Consider the following 23066-nt stretch of genomic DNA (forward strand, 5'->3'; position numbering starts at 1 on the left):
CCTGCAAAGTCTCCTCTGACACAAGATCACTTTCCACCCGATCCAGTTAAACGGGGAGAATATAACTTTATAATTGGACCGTGGATGCTTCGAGGCGTGCGCGTGTGCATGCGTGTGTGTGCGCATAGGCGTGCGTGCGTATCTGCGTGTGTGTGCGTGCGCATATGCGTGCGTGCGTGCATGCGCGTTCTGTGAGATAGGTGAGGGCCAAAAACAATATGTGCATACATTTATATTTATGTCAGAGAGAATAACAGTTGGGCTCTTCACATTAAATACTGGAACACTCGACTGGTTCTGCACTGCATTTATTATTCTGCAAGAAATTATAATAAATACGTGCAGACCAGTCATTTGCTCAAAAGGGGACGAGGGCTGACAGATACAGAGATACTGTATGGGCATATCAGTCGGATCTCATCTAATAAATAAAGATGACTTGACAAATTAAATCTCACGAACCCAATTATCTGGAAACTAGCGGCTCAATAAACATCCACAATGAGTCTTTTCTTTCCAGCCATCGTCGTGTCCAATTAAATTAAATTAATTAATTAAATCTCGTGCATCAAACACAGGATTGATGTGTAGAGATGGGATTTATGGCTCTATGAAGTGAGCCGGATCTCTGAGATCCGTTCCTTTCAAAGAGCCGTTCAAAAGACTGTCTCATTTTAGTTACTGGTTACTTTGTAGATTTTGATTATGCTTGCAAATCACTTCAACCCCATAGGCCTATACATTTTGACCATAGTATATATTTCTGCCATTTGAAAATAGCCGATCTACAAGCTCACATTGAGCTTGTAGATCTGCTATTTTCAAATTATTTTTCTACATTTTATTCATAGGAAAACTTGTGATATGGGACATTCTGCTGCATAATGAGTAATTTCTAATATTGGTAGTTTAAGTACATTTTGATACCAATACTTTTGTACTTTAATTCCGAAATTCTACTTGTGGCAGAGCGTTTCTACATTGCAGCATTGATACTTTTACTTAAGCAAAGAATTATTTGAGTACTTTTCCCTCCACATGTTCATTGGAAAGGAGTACGGCTCCCTACTGCCAACCGGATCCCATCGTTCATTTCAAAGAGCCGTTCAAAAGACTCGATTCGTTAGCGAACGTCCCATCTCTAATGATGTGAACATGGCAGGGCTTGCATCAGCAGCAGCAGCAGCAGCAGCAGCAGCACACAATGGAACTCATGGAGGCGAGGGAGACTTCTCTGACCCACAGGCAGCATCACCCATTTACACCCTTTTGTTCCACACCTGTCTCCTCTCCTCTCTTCCGCTTCCCTCTAACCCACTAAGACCTGAGGCACACTCTAAATGCTGTCTGAATCAATTGGTGCTCAAAACAATTCCAAAATGTTTTTGTGCCAAGGAGACCCCCGAAATTATGATATTTTGGCCCCCATCTGAAAACGCTTTATGCTGCTGTTGTGATGCTGTGAGCTTTGTACATCTGCTGTTTTTGAGAACTGCTGTTTCTAAACCAATGCTCTAAACACACGTTTTTCAGTTTCTTGAAAAACTTTTCAGCCTGTCATCCAGAAGAGAAATGGTCGCTTTGTGCCGCGTTGTTAGCTTGTAGATCGCCTATTTTCACTAATTCCTAAACATTTGTTTTCTGATTCAAGGAATTTCGTAGATTTTTCATTCATTTATTAACGAAAACCATTGAATTTTCTTTTTTATTCATGAATGAAATGAAAATGTGGGAAACCAAATGTGGGAAACGAAACATTAAGGGACCCATAAAAAATATTCCACAACCCACAAATGGGTCCGGACCCACAGTTTGGGAAACAGTGCTATAGATAATATCTAGATATATAAATGTATAGCTAAAATGTTAAATGACACAGATGATGCTTCTCCGGTTGCAGCGGGCTAAGACACCTGACCTGGACTGTTGTGTGTCCATATTGGCCCTATTGAGGGAACCCGTTGCCAACAGCCATTCATGCTGTGTGCATGAAGTGGGTCAGCGTATTGTTGGGCCCGGGAGACACGTTTTGTGCGATTGGTTCCGGACACCCAATGCACACCGACGCCTTTGTAATCCCTCGTATGACACTGTGACCCGCGCGGGACAATGGCGGGGTTTATCGTCTAAATAGGGTCTTCAAGTGGTCTCAGGCGAGCTCGCTCTACCCATTCAGCCACGGCTGACCCACTTTTACCCAGCTGTTTATGTCATAATAGCATGTAACACTGCCTGAATCGGAACTATTTGCTACAAATGGCTTTGGCCCGGGAAATTAGTGACACAATCGTTCACTTTGTGATACAAGCAAGCACCCCAAATTTTGCACAAAGTTTCCTCTAGACCTACTTTTTTTCCTAAAAGCACGCTAGCCACTCAATTAAAAACAAATAGGGTTGCGGTCCCATTGACTTTCTATACAGTAAATAAATCTGCTTTAAGTAGCATGTGAGGGGTCAAACTAGGGTTTTTTCATGATTCATGAATCCAATGCAATCATTTGTTTTGCACAAAAAACATTCCTTGGGCTAAAAAAGGCCCCATAAAACTATGTTTTAGTGATGAGTCATCACTTTTCACAGCTGTGTGGGGGCTGTTCCTCTATATTTAGGAAGTGAAACTGCAGGCCATTTAGAAGAGCTATGGGTCTTGTTTTACTGTGACATTAACTATAGTCAGGGACCCACAAGCCCAAAAGCTCAAGGAATAAGGTTTAACCTGTGATGTCATGCCGTACTTTTTATTTCTGTTTTATCTGTTAGTTTGGTCATTAAGGTCCACAGAATGAGAGGCCTGCTCTGCCGGAAACATCGCGAAAAAAAAGTTATGGCCATTTGTATATTCACTGTCCCATTGACTCCACTGTACAGGAAAATAAAAATATATATAAAAAAAATCTTCTTTAAGTAGCATGTGAGGGGTCAAATTAGGTGTTCTTCATGATTCTGAATCCATTGCAAGCATTTGTTTCGCATGAAAAACATTCCTTGTGCTACATTTCGGCCTCCAAAATTGTGAAAATTGATGAGTCATCAAAAAATCTTCACTTTTCACAGTTTTGGGGGGCCGAAATGTTGCCCTAGGAATGTTTTTCATGCAAAACAAATCTTTGCAAAGGATTCAGAATCATGAAGAACCCCTAGTTTGACCCCTCACATGCTAATTAAAGCAGATTCTTTTTAAAAATATGTATAGTGAAGTCGATGGGACATGAATATACAAAAAAAAAATGTTTCCAGCAGAGCAGGCCTCTCATTCTGTGGACCTTAATGACCAAACTAATAGATAAAACTGAAATAAAAAGTACAGCATGACATCACAGGTCATCTCCCTTCCTGGGCTTGTGGGTCCCTGGCTACTAGAGCTCTGTTACCACTAGAAAGAACAAACTGGGGACTATATTACGTTTTCATTAATTTCATTGTTAGAGGTTTCACTTCATTAAAAACTTCCCGTACTTCCTGTGGAAGAAAGACTCAGGGTGTTGCTATCATGCTGTTGTAACATCCAGGAAATTACACATTCTCTCACTCTCTCTCTCTCTCTCTCTCTCTCTCTCTCTCTCTCTCTCTCTCTCTCTCACACACAGCTCTTAAACGTGTGCAAAAAACCCACACATTGTTCCCTCTCCCCCGCACATCTGAGAAGTGATGCGATGTTGGACTCGGGGGTAGGGAAGTGTCGACCGACGTTCCTCCACCCTCCATTGTAGGATAAACACTGCAAGCCTGTTTGTCTCTGTGGTGGAGATTGGTTTTGTTCCCTCGGGGGGGGGGGGGAGGTTCACTGTGTGTGTGTGTGTGTGTGTGTGTGTGTGTGTGTGTGTGTGTGTGTGTGTGTGTGTGTGTGTTGAATCCAGAGGGGTAAAGACTGGAGGACAAAGTGACGAACGCCCTGCTTTCTCCCCCTGCCAAGGGAAGAGGCTTGTTTGACTGAAACCCAATCTGGCAGACGACGCGCTGCAGTTTGAGCCCCGTCCAGGGACCCCCAGGGACCCCCTCAGCCCCGTCCCGCCAGGATGAGGCTGATTGGCTGACTGTCAATGCAAGGTTCTACTTTCAGACCAGCGTTGCCAGATCTTTCAGAGAGAAACAAGCGTGCAGAGTCTATGAAAAACAAGCTCAGAAGGAAGTGACTAATAATTAGGCCGCATACAATTTATGATACGTAGCATGCGAAGCCTGCAAAGTTAGTTCAGTCAGGTATACTCGAGAGGTTTACACTGCATTGCAGTTGTATAAGGACACTACTACTCACTATTAAGCCAGACCCTACGTCATTCCAGTTGTATAAGGACACTACTACTCACTATTAAGCCAGACCCTACGTCATTCGCTGATGTGGCAGTCAGCTGATCATTTGCCAACTACTTAAGCCCGCCTAGTCTGTCAATCTTCCTGCTGCTCTTGCCCGAACTTCTTCTGTGCTGCTGCTGAGCAGGGAGAAAATGTAGCAGAGCCAAACGTCAAATTAAATGTGACATATATACTCATTAATAATAAACATTGTTCAATATATCGTGAGTTACCTGACTGAAATAGGCATTTAGCAGACACTCTTAATCCAGAGCGATTTACATCAAAGGCATACGGTGTAGTGCCTCGGTAATCTCGGATACCGTTGTTTCCTGTTCAGATTGGCACATTTCCTGGGGCAAGCTGCCCAGATCACACGTCACACTGGTCTTCTTATTTTTTCACCCTCAAAAAGCACCTGCAATGCAGTGCATTTGAAACTACATTGCGGTGCACATCATGGGGTGATCACTGCTTGCCTCCTGTGAATTGATTTATTTGTATTTTTGTTTATTTTTCTGTTTATTTCGTTGCTGAGTGAGGTCAGCAGACAAAGTGAAGTGAGTGAGATGAAGAAAAAAAACTGGGTGAAATGTGCCAATCTCAACAGGAAACATCGAGTAGGTAAACCAAGAACCTTAGCTCTAAATATTATAACGATAATAATAATAATTTGTACAATGAAACTATGCAAAATACAGGATGCCAGGACAGAAAAAATTGACTTAGTTTAATTGAAAGTATAATATCACATGACAATCATTTTATCCATTTACATGTTGGTCATTCAGATCTACAAGCTTGCTGCGCGTCACTTGTACATCTGCTATTTTAACATTTTCAAGCAAAAAAAAAAAAAAAAAAAACAAGCCAAGTCACTTATAATAAGCAGACATGGCAACGCGTCTTTCAGCTGTGAGTGAGGAAACACCTCCCTGATGCCCTCCTCCTCTCACATGAACTACTTCAGGATCCACCAGGGACGTGCTGGGCCCCTGATTCAGCCCGGGAAAAAGAGTTGGAGAGGCCCTCATTGCGCGCTATAGAGAGAGATCTCTCTCTATAGCACTGCTGCTACTCAAAGATTTGCCATTTCACATCATGACAAGTGACAAGCCAGTGGGCCAATTACTGTACATGAGTTATATTTCGTTGTTGTCGGGTGGAAACCTTGTATGTCCAAAACCGTTTGTTTTGTATTTATCATTTTAAAAATGATTTAAACTAGTGAAAACAGCCAATCTACAAGCACACAACACTTCGCGGTGCGAGGCGTTGTGTGCTTGTAGATCGGCTGTTTTCACTACTTTTGTGCAACAGCCTTATATGATGAAGCAGGGCTTTGCTTTGCGAAAAAATTTATACATTTGAAACTTGGAGTTACGAGGTTTCTGCCCGACAGTGATGATTTACTTTGTTGGCCGGAACGAAGGCCGACATTTTATTTTAATTTTTTTCCTAATTGCCGGCCTGGACCGGCCGGGAATGAACCGGCCGTTCGGGAGTTGTCCCGCTTTTCCCAATGGCCAGCACGTCCCTGATCCACTGAGAAACATCAGACCCAGGAAGTGATTTCTATTGTACGGCGGGGCGGGTGTTAAGCTCCCCCCCCCCCGTGATAAGTGGCTCTCAGGTAACCGGGCCATGACATCTGCTCTCATTCACTCTCATTCATTCATTCGATATTAATCTTTCCTTTTCTTTTCTCCTCCTCCTCTTTGCTATCTCTCTCTCCTTTCTCCTCCTGTCACCGAATCTCCTGCAGTCTCCAGCTGTGTGTTTGTGCAATGAGGTCATCATCATGGGAAAGCAGAGCGTTGTTTCATCATCCCATCATCGGGTTGTGAAAACATCCCTCAGAGCAGGGGTTCCCAAACACTGGGTCGGGACCCATCTGTGGGTCGTGGACACATTTTTATGGGCACCGTCATTTTTTTGTTTCCAACGTTTTGTTTTTAATTGTTATTATGTCAACACATTTTCAAAAGACCCCAAAAAAGCTAAATTGATTAAAAAAACTGCAATGATTTTCCTAAGTATAATTTCATGGATAAATAATGAACAAGAAATGACAAAAGCCATTATATTCTATATCAGGTCACACTTGTCGTTTTCTTTGGAAAGTGACACAAATGATCAAATATTACGACAGGGGAAAGTGACGCGAATTAACAAATATGGCTATGGGGCGAGCCCATAGCCATACCATTGTTCCATTGTTCACAGCTGAGAAGTGCGAGACACCGCCATGAAAACCAACCAATCAAAACACTGCACCGATGCACCACACCGTCAAACCCCATCTTCTGAGCAGGGTCGGTGAGTCAGCACACCGGTGCGCAGCGCACTGGATTTCCGAACGACAACGCACCAAGTGCACCGAATAAACGAACGACAACATGGCACACCAGTGCGTTGAGTGTGCATTTCCGAACGCACCCTATTAGGTCTCAGATGATTTATAGAACAGGCCAGGTGACCTGATAAAAAAATAGAAAGAAATTCCATAAATTAAAAACAAAGTTGAAAATAACAAATTTTACAAGCTACAAAGCGATGCGTTGTGATGACATCATGTTGTAATGACATCATGATATGACATCACAACCAATTAATTTCTCTTTTATGTTTAAAGTCCAATAAATAAAATGTCTTTCAGCGACTCAAAGCAAGCCGGTTTCTAACCTAGCGACTTCCTTTCTGAGTGAGCTCCACTGATTGACTGACGTGAAATGTTTCATTGGACGATAAATGTGAAAAGAGAACATAGGAAGGACCAGGCTGCTGTGGTGGTCGGACACAAGCTGTACTGCTTCGGAGGAGACAGACACCTGAGGAAAGGAGATCACATTGTTGTGAACATCTTCAACACAGTGTCTTTATGCTGGAGGAAATTGAGGAGAGGAAAATGTCACCTTGAGTGTCCCTCCAACCGTGAGGGCCACACAGCTGTGCTGATTGGAAATATTGTCTACATCTGGGGTGGACATTATACTGGCACTGGCACAACGTTCCACAAACAGGAGTTCTACAGCCGTCTTTATGCATTTGATGTGGACACCCACAGGTGGTTGAAGCCGGATATCTCTGGGACCGTTCCAAAGGGGAGGTTCAACCACTCAGCCTGTGTCTTGGGGAAGGTCATGTATATTCATGGAGGACACACCCGGTGGTCTGAATATACTAATGACATCTACAAGTTGGACACAACCACAATGGTCTGGTTTTTAATTAACACCAGAGGATATCCGCCACCTGCTTCATCCTGCCACTCTGCCACCATCATCGGGACAAAGATTGTATTTGTCTTTATATTGGGTATGTTTTCTCCCTACAAAATCATCAAAGTGTTTGACACAGAGACCAACAGCTGGCTGAGCACACCATGTGGACGATTCTGTGGTGACAGTCATTCAGCCTTTGCCTACAATGGAGAGCTGTACATGTTTAATGGCTGGAGCCGCGACCAGACCTCAAATGATCTGTGGAGATTCAACCCAGAGACCTTCTCCTTGAAGAAGGTTGAGCCCAAGGGGAAAGGACCAGGACTGATGACTAGGATGTGCTGTTGCATTGTGGGAGATCGCATCATCATCTTTGCAGGATCTGCTGACCTGTATGTCTTAGACCTAAGTCCTGTATGTCTTAGACCTAAGTCCTGTATGTCTTAGACCTAAGTCCTGTATGTCTTAGACCTAAGTCCTGTATGTCTTAGACCTAAGTCCTGTATGTCTTAGACCTAAGTCCTGTATGCCCTATAAGTCCTAGCCTGAAGACGCTATGCAAACTAGCAGTTCTTCAGTACGGTCTGGAGCAGTCAGTCCTCCCACACAACGTCAGGTGGGAACTAGCAGTCATGACTACCAAACAAAAAAGAAAGAAAAAAAAATCACACCCGGTATGAAGTGAGCAATACTCTTTTATGAGTTAATTTCATTGAGCGTCTCACGAAGCTTACAATGAGCCAAGTGTGGGACATACATACAGTACATACAGTACATACATACATACAGTACATACATACATACATACATACATACAGTACATACATACAGACAGTACATACATACACAAAAAAAGGCCAGATCTAGGAACGGTTAGCACCGCTCAATACAGTTCTAATCGTCAATGTAGTATGCTATTGATGATGGTAGTTAGAACCAGCCGATGTTTGCGTTATCCTCCCTTGGGATGGGTTGTTAGAACGGAGCAGTTTAACGTCATGCCCAGGACGCACACACACACACACACACACACACACACACACACACGCACGCACACACACATGCACAACCTGCACGCATGCACACACACACACACAGGAGTGCAGGGGTTTACGGGGACACAGTCTGGAGAGCCAGACTAGTTGTCTCCGACAATTTCCAAATGCTTCCGACACGCAGTCTGAAGCAACAGAAGCTCTGGAAATGATCAGAGGATGCGACGCCCCTCTTACAGCATACCCTACTTTATCATCAATTCTAATATTTGAACTAATATTGACCATATTTGAACAAAACGTATATCATGGTGATTGAAACAAGACTTTAAACTAGCGACTGGCTGGAACCATAAAGTATTTATGACAATGTTTCTTAAGGTAATACAATGTTTCTTAAGGTAATACAATCATGTTTCTTAAGGTAATACAATCAAGGGTAAAGTTCGGCAACCAGCAGGAAACAGCGAAACAGCAGCGATATTCTTTGTGCAGATAAGTATTTATTTGAACATGCAGCATGGCACCGTTCTCTTTCTTCCAGCTCTGCAGAGAGTCTGACAGACAGTGTACTGTCAGGTCTACACAGTGCTGCTCTGCTCTGCCCTCTGCGTGGCTCTGGGTTTGGTTTTTCACTTCTTTCTGCAGATTGACCGCCGTCCGTCCGTCCGTCCGTCCGTCCGTCCGTCCGTCCGTCCGTCCGTCCGTCCGTCCGTCCGTCCGTCCGTCCGTCCGTCCGTCTCTGGACCTGGAAGTCTCCGACGGTGTAGAACAAGTGTGTGAAATTCCCCCCAGAGGGGCTGTGTGTGTTCCTCCGGCGCTGACCCCAGGCCAGGGCGACTCAGCACTTTCTGACGCACTCAGAGAAGAAGTCAGGAAGCCTTGCTGAACCATGAGGTCAGCACAGCCGTCCCCATGGCTGCCCCATGGCCCCATGGCTGGACGTTAGCCGTCCCCATGGCCCCATGGCTGGACGTTAGCCGTCCCCATGGCTGCCCCATGGTCCCATGACTGGACGTTAGCCGTCCCCATGGATGGACGTTAGCCGTCCCACCAACCAAAATGAAGCTCAGAGGAGACCGCGCCTTTTGCTAGAGGTTCTCAAACATGTTTGGTTCCAAACCTATTTCAAAGGGGGGCACATTATCTTGGAAAAACAACACATCATGAGACCTGTAAACCACTCAGGAGCGTCTCTCTCTCTCCAGCGAACTGCAGTTCAAGTGGATTCATCAAACATGAAGGCCACAGTAAAGTAGAGGATGAATTATTTATTAACAATGTTACACAATCTCCATAAAAACCCAAGCTATCAGTGGTGGCTGTGCAGAGGAGGGTGTACTGTACCTCCAACTTTCTTTTTTTAACTAAAATCTATACATTAAAAAAAAAACACAATATATACATCCAGAAAGAGATTTTTGCTGCTTAAAAAAAAGGGAAATAAAAACTCCATCAAGGACTTTTTAAAAATTAATTTAGTAAAACATTTATATATTCATATTTATATTTATGTGTAAAAAAACAACAACAAACAGATGTACAGTAAAAATCACAAAGTCTTCATATCAAACAACTATAAGAGAATATTTCTATTTAAAAAAAACAACTACATGTTTTAGTGCAAAATCATCCCCAAATATAAAAATACTGTTTTGTGTGTTCCTTTCTCTGTGATATGAGAAGAGGGGAAGGGAGGGGTCCCTGGAGGCTTCCCCAACTTTTCAGGCCGCGACCCCCTAAAATGATCATTATTTGAACCCCCACCCTTACAAGCACTTGGAATTGTAGGCATTACATTTAGTCTGACTCGGTTCCACAGATAAATCTTATGAAAGTAGCCGGACTACAAGCTCACAACGCCTCGCACTGCGAGGTGTTGTCAGCCTGTAGATCAGGCTATTTTCACAGCGTTTGCCCATATCTTACGTAATGTTTGACCTTTTGGTACATTTGGTTCATTTCCAAAATGGAACCAAATGGGTTCCATTACCTATACCCTATACCCTAGTCCCAACCCCCAGTTTGGGAAAAGATGGATGGATAGAGGGAGGGATGGACGGATGGATGGAGGGATGGAGTTGTGAGGTTAGAGGTGTGTATCAGCGATGGGGATGCGTCTCAGCTCCACGATCTGGGAGTGGTCTTCCACGCTGCCTCCATCGTGGCTGTCGTGCGCCGACTCCGTGTCGCTCGAAATGAGGCCCGTTCCTGAAACCAACCAAGACAACAGAGACACACATGCTTTTAGAAACAGACCAGATCCATGTTTTTGGTGTGTTCTTTCGTAAATTAAAACCCTACTTGATCATACTACAACATTGTCACGCAAAAGCATCAAAAGTAACAGATCTCAGCGTAGTGCGTGCTTGTGCATAAGTGAGTGTGTGTGTGTGTGTGTGTGTGTGTGCGTGCGTGCGTGCGTGCGTGCGTGCGTGCGTGCGTGTGTGTGTCTCTCTCTCTCTCTCTCTATCTCTATATCTCTCCTACCCACACTAACTTTCTCTCTCTCTACCCTTTATCTTCGTTTATGGTTCATAACGACAAGAAATCCACTGAATTCCACTCAAACGGCCTTTGAGCATACAGTATACAGCTGATCATTGAAGAGGATTGATAATCTATCAGCCCTGTTAGCACCAGCACACCGTTATCTAATCAATATGAAATGAATGGCTGCATGGAGTCTTTAGGGTGGTTGTTATGCTGTTAGTCTGACTCAGTTCCACAGATAACTATTGTGAAACTAGCTGATGCAAGACGTTGTGAGCTTGTATGGCTGTTTTCATGAGGCACTATAATAAAAAGGTCTTGACAGCCTGTAAACACTTACACTGTATGTTGGTTTGTTTACTGTTGAGTGAGAAAACCATGTTGCACACAAATTCTGGGCCCTGGGTACAAGGATTCACTGCGGGCCCCCCATGAATGTTATCTATAGAAAAATAGCAGATATACAAGCTCACAGCGCGGCACTCGATCTGCTATTTTTGAAAAATTGTGAAAACGTGTGCAAGAAACCTATGTTTCCATGTCAGTGATGCTCAAACGTTTTCATGTGAAGGACCCCCAAGATGATATGAATTTGGCCACGGACCCCCATCTCAAAATATTTAGTTCCAGGGACCCCCCGGAAGCGAAATTTGAGTTACAAATGTTCGCTTAAAAAATACATATTCAAAGATTTGCACACATTTTCACGACTTTTTGAAAATAGTAGATCTACAAGCTCGCAGCGCGGCACTCGGTGCCGCGCTGTGAGCTTGTATATCTGCTATTTCTCAATAGCTAAAGTTACTAGGGCCCCTCCACCTTGGGCCCTGGTAACTCAGTCCCACTTTCCTACCCCTTGTTCCTGATCGTACACATTGTTACGTTTATCAGGTGTGATGTAAGTGAGTTAACAGTGTTCTAGTAAATGTGTGGGTCAAGGTGATGATGACATAATGATAATGATGACAAGGTGATGATGACATAACCACCACACAAAGCCCGTCACCTCCAGAGGCTGCTCACCAAATCACTATTATTACATCATCACTTCATCGCTATCATTTGAGATAATCACAATGACAGCCATTTTGCATAATGGTCATAATGCTTTCCATTCACCTAGTTTCAACACGCACGCACGCACACGCACACACACACACACACACACACACACACACACACACACACACACACACACACACACACACACACACACACACGCGCGCATGTGCCTGCACAAAGGCAATCAACATCTTATCCTGTGTTTCTTGTTGATAAACTGTTCAGAGGCCCACAATTTAAACATCATCTTTGTTGGGTGGAAAACCAAAACGGTTCACGGTTTCAGGAGTCAAATTCTGAAACAGCAAAGGGGCCAGCAGATCTACAAGCTCAAACTAGCCGCGTTACGAGCTTGCAGATCTGCTACTTTTGATGATTTTGTGTGGTATGATCATGTAGGGCAACTGGCGGCCCGGGGGCCACATGCAGCCCCCACCTTCACTTAATGCGGCCCGCAGGTTAATGCCAGAATACTGATATATTATTGATTTCAGCTGTTACAATTCCAAACATGACCTGCTTTAATTCCGTCAGTCTATATTAGTAGCTTAATGACTAGTATAGTAGTATTAAAATGTATTTTTGGATGTCCAATGTATTTGTATTTAGGTTCATAAAGTTAACATGAGTATGTAAGTAAATGCTTTTGAAATTGGATCAAAATGTTACATTTCAGAATTCCAATTAAAAAATAACAAAAAATAATTCAGGATTACAATTCAAAAGAGGCAAAAGTAGCCGATCTACAGTACAAGCTCAAAACGCATCGCCCTATCTGCTATTTTTGCTTCTTTTGTATGAGATATGACAAAGTAGAACGTAGCAATATGCAATGTGGCCCTCTGGAGTGAAGGTGGAAACATAGTGGCCCTCTGGAGTGAAGGTGGAAACATAGTGGCCCTCTGGAGTGAAGGTGGAAACATAGTGGCCCTCTGGAGTGAAGGTGGAAATATAGTGGCCCTCTGGAGTGAAGGTGGAAACATAGTGGCCCTCTGGAGTGAAGGTGGAAATATAGTGGCCCTCTGGAGTGAAGGTGGAAATATAGTGGCCCTCTGGAGTGAAGGTGGAAATATAGTGGCCCTCTGGAGTGAAGGTGGAAACATAGTGGCCCTCTGTAGTGAAGGTGGAAATATAGTGGCCCTCTGGAGTGAAGGTGGAAACATAGTGGCCCTCTGGAGTGAAGGTGGAAACATAGTGGCCCTCTGGAGTGAAGGTGGAAATATAGTGGCCCTCTGTAGTGAAGGTGGAAATATAGTGGCCCTCTGGAGTGAAGGTGGAAATATAGTGGCCCTCTGGAGTGAAGGTGGAAATATAGTGGCCCTCTGGAGTGAAGGTGGAAACATAGTGGCCCTCTGGAGTGAAGGTGGAAACATAGTGGCCCTCTGGAGTGAAGGTGTAAACATAGTGGCCCTCTGGAGTGAAGGTGTAAACATAGTGGCCCTCTGGAGTGAAGGTGGAAACATAGTGGCCCTCGCCATTATCAAAGCTGCCCAGCCCTGATGTAGGGGAGTTCATTTTACGTGAATTAATTTTAGACGGGAGGTTTCTGCCCCGGCAGCGGCGATACGGAGATACAAGGTTCTCTGACGTGAGTGAGTGTCTCTCTCTCTCTCTCTCTCTCTCTCTCTCTCTCTCTCTCTCTCTCTCTGCAGTAACATTGTTAATGGTTGACTACCTAATGGAGAGTGAAGCCCCTCATTACGACCTGCGTCAGGTTGTAGTAGATTATGTAACACAGATTAGAGCTTTATCTCCACGGCTGACCGGACCACCGGCTGGCTGACCGGCTGACCAGGGAGTGCCAGGTCCACATCCAGAAAAGGAGGTTAGAAGTTCAGTGTGACGTAGGGTGGGGGGCTGGGTGGGGGGCTGGGTGGGGGGAAGCCAGAGGTCACTGTGGAAAGTGCGTATGATTGTTGCTCGCAAGAAATGGTCGCTGTCAGAGCAGAAACCTCTTATCTGTGTTTTCTGGTAAATTAACATCCCTCCCGGATCGCAGTACAGTTCCTTGTCACATAGTTTTTTTTTAACACAAATATCAGCCAACACTGATTAAATACTAGCTATTTTGATGTTATAACGTTGGAAAGAAACTTGGTTAAGAAATATTATAATTTCTCTCAATTATACAAAACAAAGATATGATTTCTTGAGCTGTTGGAGGAGTCATCTTGGGAAAGAACCCTGAGTTGCTTATAATATCGCTTGACAATGTTTTTATAACTAAAATAGTAAAATGTCATAGATTTATCCGCTGTTGGGTGGAAAACTTGTATGTCCAAAACGGTTTGTTTTGCATTTATCATTTTAAAAATTAAAAATTAAATAGTGAAAATAGCAGATCTACAAGCACACAACGCCTCGCACTGCTGGTAAATCTGCTGTTTTCATTAGTTTTGTGAGACAGTCTTGTATGTTGAAGCAGGGCTTTACTTTATGAAAAAAAAAAAAACTAATTTGAAACTTGGAGATACGAGGTTTCTGCCTGACAGACAGTGATGATATATACAGTCAGTGTACAACACATCAAGCAGCCTACATGCCACTGTTTCTTCCAAAGTCGTGTGCCGGACTTTGAGCAGAGCCGGGACCACTTTGACTTAATTAACACTTTGGCAAAGCCACCCGCTCTGTTCACGATATATTCAATGATAAGAATGAGTACATTTTATTGCTGAGTTTGCACGCGAGGGTGCCAATAAATTCTTCCTCCCTGGACTGTTGACTGCAGGCTATCTGAGGTTGAGGTGAAAGGCAGGCCAGTTCAGGACAGCACAGAAATTATCCTATTGACTATACTTTTACTGTTCTCCATTTTTGTCTAATAGAAATATTCAATCAATCAATCAATTTCAAAATAAAGAAACCTTGAACCTCGAACCAACAGTTGAAACAACGTTCTCTACGTTTAAACGGTCCGATTAACGCACGTGCACACACACACGCACACCAGGGTTTCCGCTAGGCATTTTTGGGGCCGGCCACCTTGGCCGGCAGGATTATATTTTACCGGCCAATCAATTAATTTATCGGCCATATTATATTGAACGTCACATGCGTGTTTGCAGATGAGATACTGTAGGCTGTGCATGGTGCACCTGACCCAACTGATAATTACACCATTTTATGTTAGCGCTGGGCTTCCTTCCTCTTTATCACAGATGCAATTGCAATCTGTTCCTGAGTTAACAAAATAATATCCTACTTATGTAGGCCTAGTAGTATGCTTGCCAAAAAAGAAGTGAATAGGTTAAAGTGGGCGCGCAACTCAAGCGAACCGTTTGCGCGCCCTGCCACACAGTGGCCTACAAATTAATAAGTTAATTGTATATGATTTTGGCTTCACATCTCATTAAACCTTAATATGCAAACACACAACATTTGTTTTGTTTTTTTAATGTTATGTTGGCGCAAGGAAGGTTACTAACTTGACTTGCCTCTGTTGCTTTGACCACGATGGGATCACATCCATGCGATCAGAAAGTCATGTGCATGCTTGTATAATATCCATGATTCCACAGAGTTCGGGTCCCTTTTTTATTATCGTCTAGTACTGGGTCCAGCTTGGTCTAGATTACCTTGGAAGAACCCCAGTTCTGTTCTGATTATAACACCACGCTGTAGCGCTGATTGTTACAAGGTGCTGGAACTGTCAGCTGTGAAACGTGATGCTGCTCCGTAAGGCTGTGTGCGTCTAAACTAGCAGACATACAAGCTCACAGCGCGCTGCGTTTCGAGTTGTTGTGAGCTTCTTGAAGCTCTGATATTTCCAATGCGTGCGCACAGCGCATAGAGATGGGATTTATGGCTCTTTGAAGTAAGCCGGATCTCTGGGATCCGTTCCTTTCAAAGAGCCGTTCAAAAGACTGGCGTACTTTTCCCACCACTGTTCAGGAACGGCTCCCTACTGTGAACCGAATCATATCGTTCATTTCAAAGAGCCGTTCAAAAGACTCGATTCGTTCGCGAACGTCCCACCTCTTACAGCGCAGCATGAAGCAGCAGCAGTGGCGATGAGCTCCGCTGTCGTCAGACTCACAGAAGACAGAACATGATACAAATTTAAAATTATGATAGGTTTTAATGGTTGTAGCTTTACTACTTTAGACAAATAATTATGTGAACAATAAGATTACATGATAAAATAGCCTAAGAGGCATTTTCCCAGCCGGCCACGGTGGCCGGTGGACTTTATAATTACCGGCCAATTAAACATTTTACCGGTCAATGGCCGGTAAATACCGGCTAACGGAATCTCTGACGCACACGTGCGCGCGCACGCACGCGTGCGTAGGCAACAGACATTCATTTCACGTATCATCGTGGTCGGGCATACACCTCTTATTAGTGTGGTAACGGGGCAATCAGACTATAGTACTTATCCAACTTTCTTCCATCTTTCTATCTTTTCTTTCTTTTCAGATAAACGTTATTTTGCCGCGCTACTCCTCCACGTACTTGGGCCTTACAGTATGTCTATGTCAAATCCACCGGCTTCATCCGGACTCTTACTAAGAAATGCGTTACAAAGTTTAATTTATATTATTAGAGTATTAGTGAATACATTTTCTCCATTAACTCGAATGGGAAAAGAATTTGACTTTTCCCAAATATGGGAAAAGTTGCTGTACTATCAAAACTATATCTAAAATAAAAAGAAGAAAAAAAGAATGAAAAGAAAGAGAGGTTTCGGCCCGAAAACAACAAACCACAAACAACTTTTCATCATTCTGGGTCCAGCTCAATTCTGTCATGACGACACGCTCAAACGCTGCGTGCAACTCGACTCCGTCCAATAAATCCAAGGCTTATTAACACCTCCGTCTCTCACACTCAACAACCCACAAGAGGGGGACTTTTAATTTGGCGTCTCCTTGGTGACATCCTGTGTTTGTCTGGGATGCATGCAAGTAGCTGACGGGGGGGGGGGGGGGGGGGGGGGGTCTAGTTAAGCATGGAGCACCTATTCATAACACTCTACATTGTGAGCAGTACTTGGCTGGAGTCTGGGGTGTGAATATCTATATCTAGCTCATCAGTCTGGGGTGTGAATATCTATATCTAGCTCATCAGTCTGGGGTGTGAATATCTATATCTAGCTCATCTAGTCTGGGGTGTGAATATCTATATCTAGCTCATCCCTTTAACCTGGAATACATCACTCTGCGTAATCACCTCGCTATGCCAGCCTAGGGGGGAGGGGGGGGGGGAGGGTAGCTGTAGTTTTATTACCCAACTGGAGTCATGAATTGTTATCGTCCTTGTCGGGTGGAAACCTTGTATCTCCGAGTTTCATTTCAAGTTCCAATTTGTACGTTCTTTCGCAAAGCAAAGCCCTGCTTCATCGCACAAGGCCGTCGCACAAAAGTAGTGAAAACAGCAGATCTACAAGCACACAACGCCTCGCACTTGTAGATCGGCTGTTTTCACTAGTTTAAATCATTTTTTAAATTAAAATTTTAAATCGGTTTTGGACATACAAGGTTTTCACCCGACAACAACGTTAAGTATGTTGTACTACATTGCCCAGTCCCAATAGTTTTACAAGAATAACGTTGCTTTCACTGTGTGTGAAAAACGCATTTTTCATTTTCATTACAGCTATAAGTGAAGTGTTACCTGGCAGTTCCACTGAGCTCATATGACATCATGGCCAGCACTAATATGTCATAAACATCCAGAAGTATTACAATAAGTTATAAGCACGTTATAATACATCAATAGACACAACCTTTCAACCTGCCATCTCTATTTTGGGAATTTAATAAAATAAATTAAAATCTCAAACATTTTCAAATATTGCAATATTTCTCAACAATTGTGGAAAAATTGTGATTGTGAACTTAAAATATAAATATCTGAAAATAGGCCTTAAAGATGAGTGAGTGCGTGAGTGAGTGAGTGAGTGAGTGAGTGAGTGAGTGAGTGAGTGAGTGAGTGAGTGAAGCCCGTATCAGAGTGTACGGTGGAGAGCTATCCACCGCAAATTTGAGGTGGAAAGCTTTCCACCTCAAGTCAGAAAATAAGTGCAGGCCATCATAGTACGCCACGGTGGAGACCTATTCACCGTGACTGACTAGTCTAGATTGACCAATCAGTGAACGGGGTGTAGAGCCTGTTTGTCTGATAGTAAAAACAGAGAGATGTGTTGGGACTTGCGGTGGAAAGCTCTCCACCGTGAGGAATGATGTAACGTTGTAGTTTCATGACTCAAAAAGACTTGAAAAGACTACACCGCGGTGTAAAGCCTTCCACCGCCCAGGCGACTATGATGCCGGCTTGAGTGAGTGAGTGAGTGAGTGAGTGAGTGAGTGAGTGAGTGAGTGAGTGAGTGAGTGAGTGAGTGAGTGAGTGAGTGCGCGCGCGCGCGTGCGTGCGTGCGTGATGTATCAGTCAGCAGTCAGAACCTGAACTTGTGAAACATTGATGTCGACGGAGGTAAAGTGGTTTCCATGGCAGCCGGGCGATCGAGGGTCCTCAGGGGAACGACTGGGAAGGACTAAAACTAATGCTCTCTCTATCAGAGAGAGAGAGAGAGAGAGAGAGAGAGAGAGAGAGAGAGAAACTGCGGTTCCCATGAGTGATAGTTAAATCTTCTCACCCTCTCTCTCTCTTTCCTCTCTCTATCTACCTCTCCCTCTCTCCCTTTCTCTCTCTCCCTCCCAGTACTAATTGCAGTTACCATCAAAACATCCACCGGCTGTCTGTCCGTCACGTCACACTTTTCCCCAACTCATATCTCCTCCACCGTTGCCCCGATCCATGCCAAACTTTGCACACACACTCCTTGGCTGCCAAACCACAACCCCCACCCTCATTTCTTCTTCTAGCGCCACCATGAGGCCGATTCTTGCAAGACACATTTTTGGACACTGCTCCTACAGATTTTGCCCTAAAATCACTCAAAGCGATACACAGTAAATCTCTACAGTCATGTCATCAACATGGATCTGTCCCATTTCCCATATTCCCTCCTGATTGGCTACCATTGCCTTCCAAAGTTTGTGTATGCGACCTGACGATCACTTATCTCCCGATTTAGGGAGTCTTACTGGTATGAATAACTATAGAAGTTGTATGTTGAGGACATATCCATGAGTTTGTGAATGTAACCTTTACTGTATCTAAAATATTTGTGTCCCTGTATGCTTTCCCTGTGTGTGTTTGTACCACACACAGCCTTCAAGGTCCTTGTTTAGAACTCCAGTCGCACTCAATGCTTTGTTTGTGTGTACAATATGATGTGTGTACAGTCAGTGTGTGTACCACTCCAGTCCAGTGTGTCTGTGTTTGTTTGCAGAGGAGTCTGTGAGTACAAGCACAGTGCCGTAGAAGATGCCTGCCAAAGGCATCTTCTATTGCCATCTTCTACTGCCAAATGGACCGAGTCCGAGTCGAGTCTGGAGTCTTTAGCCATGAGTCCGAGTCAAGTGTCGAGTCTTTAGCCACGAGTCCGAGTCGAGTCTGGAGTCTCCACAAATGCAATGTCTCTCAAATGTAAGAGTCTCTCACTCGAGTCCCCACCTCTGGTGTGTGTGTGTGCAGTACAGGTGTGTGCGTGTGTGTGCGCGCGTGCGTGTGTGTGTGTGTGCATGCGTGCTCTGCTCACCGGTCTTTAAGGCGAATATGAGGTCATCGAACTCCTGGTCCCCCTCGTCCCCGCTGGGCCCCAGGTGTGTGTCGGTGATGGAGGTGGGGCTGGCCTTGTACAGGCTGCTGGGCTGGCTGGGGGGCCGCAGGGAGGCCCGCTCCCAGTCCGATGACACCTGGCACGCACACACACAATTCAATTCCATTTCAATTCAAAGGAGCTTTATTGGCATGAGAAAACATACGTTTACATTGCCAAAGCAAGTGTCACAAATAAATTAAAAACAGTTGAAAATGGGGAACATATATACATATGGAAGGGGTACATCATTGTGTAAACAGAGCTATGTCGCATTGTGACATTTTATATTATGTACAGGGTATGAAGCTTTTGGAACAAATAACAGCATTATTTTTTTTCTCAAAATGCATTTAAAGGTAGCAGCTCTGTTTCATACTGTATGTGCAGTATGCACGCACGCACGCACGCACGCACACACACACACACACACACATTAAAAAAGACATTAGAAAATGTCTTTTCAACAATTTTCATATCGAAGGTCCATTATTTATTCTGCATTTGCATTTGTTTCATCCTCTCAGGTCAAGACTTAAAATATTTTGTAGTCTTTGGATAACATTTTGTCCACAATTCCATTCTGTATTGATGTGGCGATAGGAGAGATGACAGTCAAAACATTGATCTAATTGTGTAGACTTCTTGTAATTGCAGAAGTTTAACAATAATTTGGACCCTCACGGGTCCATCTGGTTTCATTGTACGCCCTCAAGAGTTCAAGATATCTAAGGGTCCATTTGGTTACCAACTCTCCGTTTAGAGGACCACCTGGAACCCCCGGGCCACAGGTTGAGAACCACTGACATAAACAGAAGTACAAGAATGCCTGGTACAAAGGACACACAGTAAGTACTGCCAGTGTAGACAGAAAATAGGAAAACAGTTACAAAGTGCCTAGCTGGCTGAACATTGTTTTTTTTTATGTATTTGTGGACTTTTTGTGTTTTTAATTATTGATAGGACAATCGGTTGACAGGAAAAGAGGGAGAGAGATGGGGAGTGACATGCTGAAGTGATCGGGACTCGAACCCGCGATGTGCTGTCAGGCTGCACTGAGCCGTGGTGTCTGGACCGCTAGACCAGCCACCCGGGCCGATGGCAGAACATTGGTACATACAGTTGGTATACTTGTCTAAAACTATGACTAAATATTGACAATTTCGTCAACAAGTAAAAACTAGACAGGGAGGGACTGGTGGAGAAGAGATCCAGTAGAAGACCAGTCATTTATTATGCTTGGCCATGCAGGGACGTGCAGAGAGGCAGGGGCTGAAACTTCTAAAAGGGCCTTTTGGTGAAAATATTGAAAATAGCAGACCTCCAAGCTCACAACACGTTGCGCTGCGGCACGTTGTGAGCTTGGAGGTCGGCTATTTTCAGCACAGAGCCAAGTATAGATCAGTCATTGTGATGCCATCACGGCACCACCAAAATACATTTTGCTCGACTAAGTAAACTGTAACTAGACTAAGTAACTAGACTAAAATTAAAACCTTTACATGACTGAAATATGACTAAAATCATTGTATTCAAAAGACTGACGACTAAAACGAAATAAACATTTGCTGTCAAATTTAACATTTGGTTCTGTATAGGTCAAACCTTTTCATTTCAAGGACCCCCCCCCCCCACCACCACCACCCCCCAGTGTATGCGTCCCCCACAACTCTGAGGGCGTGCAAATGGAACCGTCCATTAAATTTGCAGGCCATCAGAGAGTTATGGGGGTCACCAGTCCCTCAGCTGCATAGGGACCCCTCCCATAGGAACCAGAATGGTTCATTTGCATCTTTGCCCTGGACCAATGCAGCGGTGCCCAAACCTTTTAGCCTGTGACCCAAAAGACAAATGAGACGTTTGCCTGGGACCAAAACTAGTGAAAACAGCAGATCTACAAGCTCACAACCGATTCCACTACTTCTTAGACATTTGATTCTAATTTATGGAATTTAAGATTTTTTGGGGTATTTAATCATGAAATTACTTAGAAGAATCATTTAACTTTTTTCATTGTGAGCAAAAAAAAAAAAAAAACATTTTTGGTAATGTTTTTGGAAAATGTTTTGAAATAATACAAAAAAAGAAAAAAAAAAGTAAGAAATAAAAAAAAATCAGTGACCCATAAAAATGTGTCCGCGACCCACAAATGGGTCCCGACCCAGTGCTTGGGAACCAGTGGTCTGATGGGACGTCCTGTTGTCGCCGTCCCACAGTCAGCAGCCCCACCAATCAACACACACACACACACACACACACACACACACACACACACACACACACACACACACACACACACACACACACACACACACACACACACACACACACACACACACAAACCTCTCAGTCACCACATTCATTCAGAGCCTGGGGGGGGGGGGGGGGGGGTATCAGCCGTGTAATCAAGTCTGTGGCGAGCTGGGGTCATGCAGAGGTCATGCAGGGGTAACATAATCAACTGCACCCCAAAAGGAAGGCTGTGGGGGGGGGGGGGGGGCTGGGGGGCCCCCGGGGTCATGTGGGGTTCAGGGGGGGGGGGGGGGGGGGGGTCAGGGCCAGGTCACTGTGGCTGCACGGTTTCACACTACACATCAGTCTGATGTTAGGCTGCAAACTGTGGAATAAACTCTGATAAACTCTGACTCTGATGGACTGGATTCCATTCTTGATGAATTGAACACACAGGGCCACAATGGAAACAAGCCCTCATGCATGGGGCTTTTTGTGTTGTTCCTTTTAGCATTGTTGGGTGGTGCTAAAGTGGATTCCAGGGACTCTGTGGGTACCTTTAGAGGGGTCTAAATTGACCCATACAAGTCTGGCTTTGGTCAAAAACCAAGGGGAAAAAACGGTTCAAAAATGGCCAGGGCTCAAAGTGTGATGTACACCCAGGGTCCCATTGGCCAAGCTTTGCAGAACGCACTGTGATTGGCTAGCAGGATGCTTGATGAAATGAACTGATAAATAGTGTACAGTAACTTTATAAACTTATAATAAAGTATTCTATCAATCAATGGCTGGATGGATGGACATAAAGACAGACAGACAGACAGACAGATCTATGTATCACTCACATTATTATGGGTTGGGTTGTACCAGAAATACAAAGTCTGTGAACGTCTGTGCTGTCATGAATAAAAACAAGATTAAGAGAGAGAGAGAAAGAGAGAGAGAGAGAGAGAGAGAGAGAGAGAGAGAGAGAGAGAGAGAGAGAGAGAGACTGGGCAGTTCCCATGAGTAATAGTTAAACCTGCCCCTTGTTTCTCACCCTCTCTCTCTCTCTCTCTCTCTCTCTCTCTCTCTCTCTCTCTCTCTCTCTCTCTCT

General features: G+C 44.1%; 1 protein-coding gene across 1 annotated transcript in view; it reads right to left on the minus strand.

Moving 5' to 3' along the window:
• Positions 1-10603: 10603 nt before the first annotated feature.
• adgrv1 (adhesion G protein-coupled receptor V1) overlaps positions 10604-23066 on the minus strand; it is a gene marked incomplete at both ends in the record, with an annotated part of 385866 nt that continues 373403 nt past the window's right edge. Inside the window, 2 exons of the mRNA XM_080738840.1 lie at positions 10604-10725; positions 19679-19835. Coding sequence (XP_080594966.1) covers positions 10604-10725; positions 19679-19835 — 279 coding nt within the window. The remainder of the gene's footprint in view (positions 10726-19678; positions 19836-23066) is intronic.

Source organism: Nannobrachium achirus (genome assembly GCF_963921795.1).
Source record: "Nannobrachium achirus genome assembly, chromosome: 12".
In the NCBI taxonomy this organism is placed as follows: domain Eukaryota; kingdom Metazoa; phylum Chordata; class Actinopteri; order Myctophiformes; family Myctophidae; genus Nannobrachium; species Nannobrachium achirus.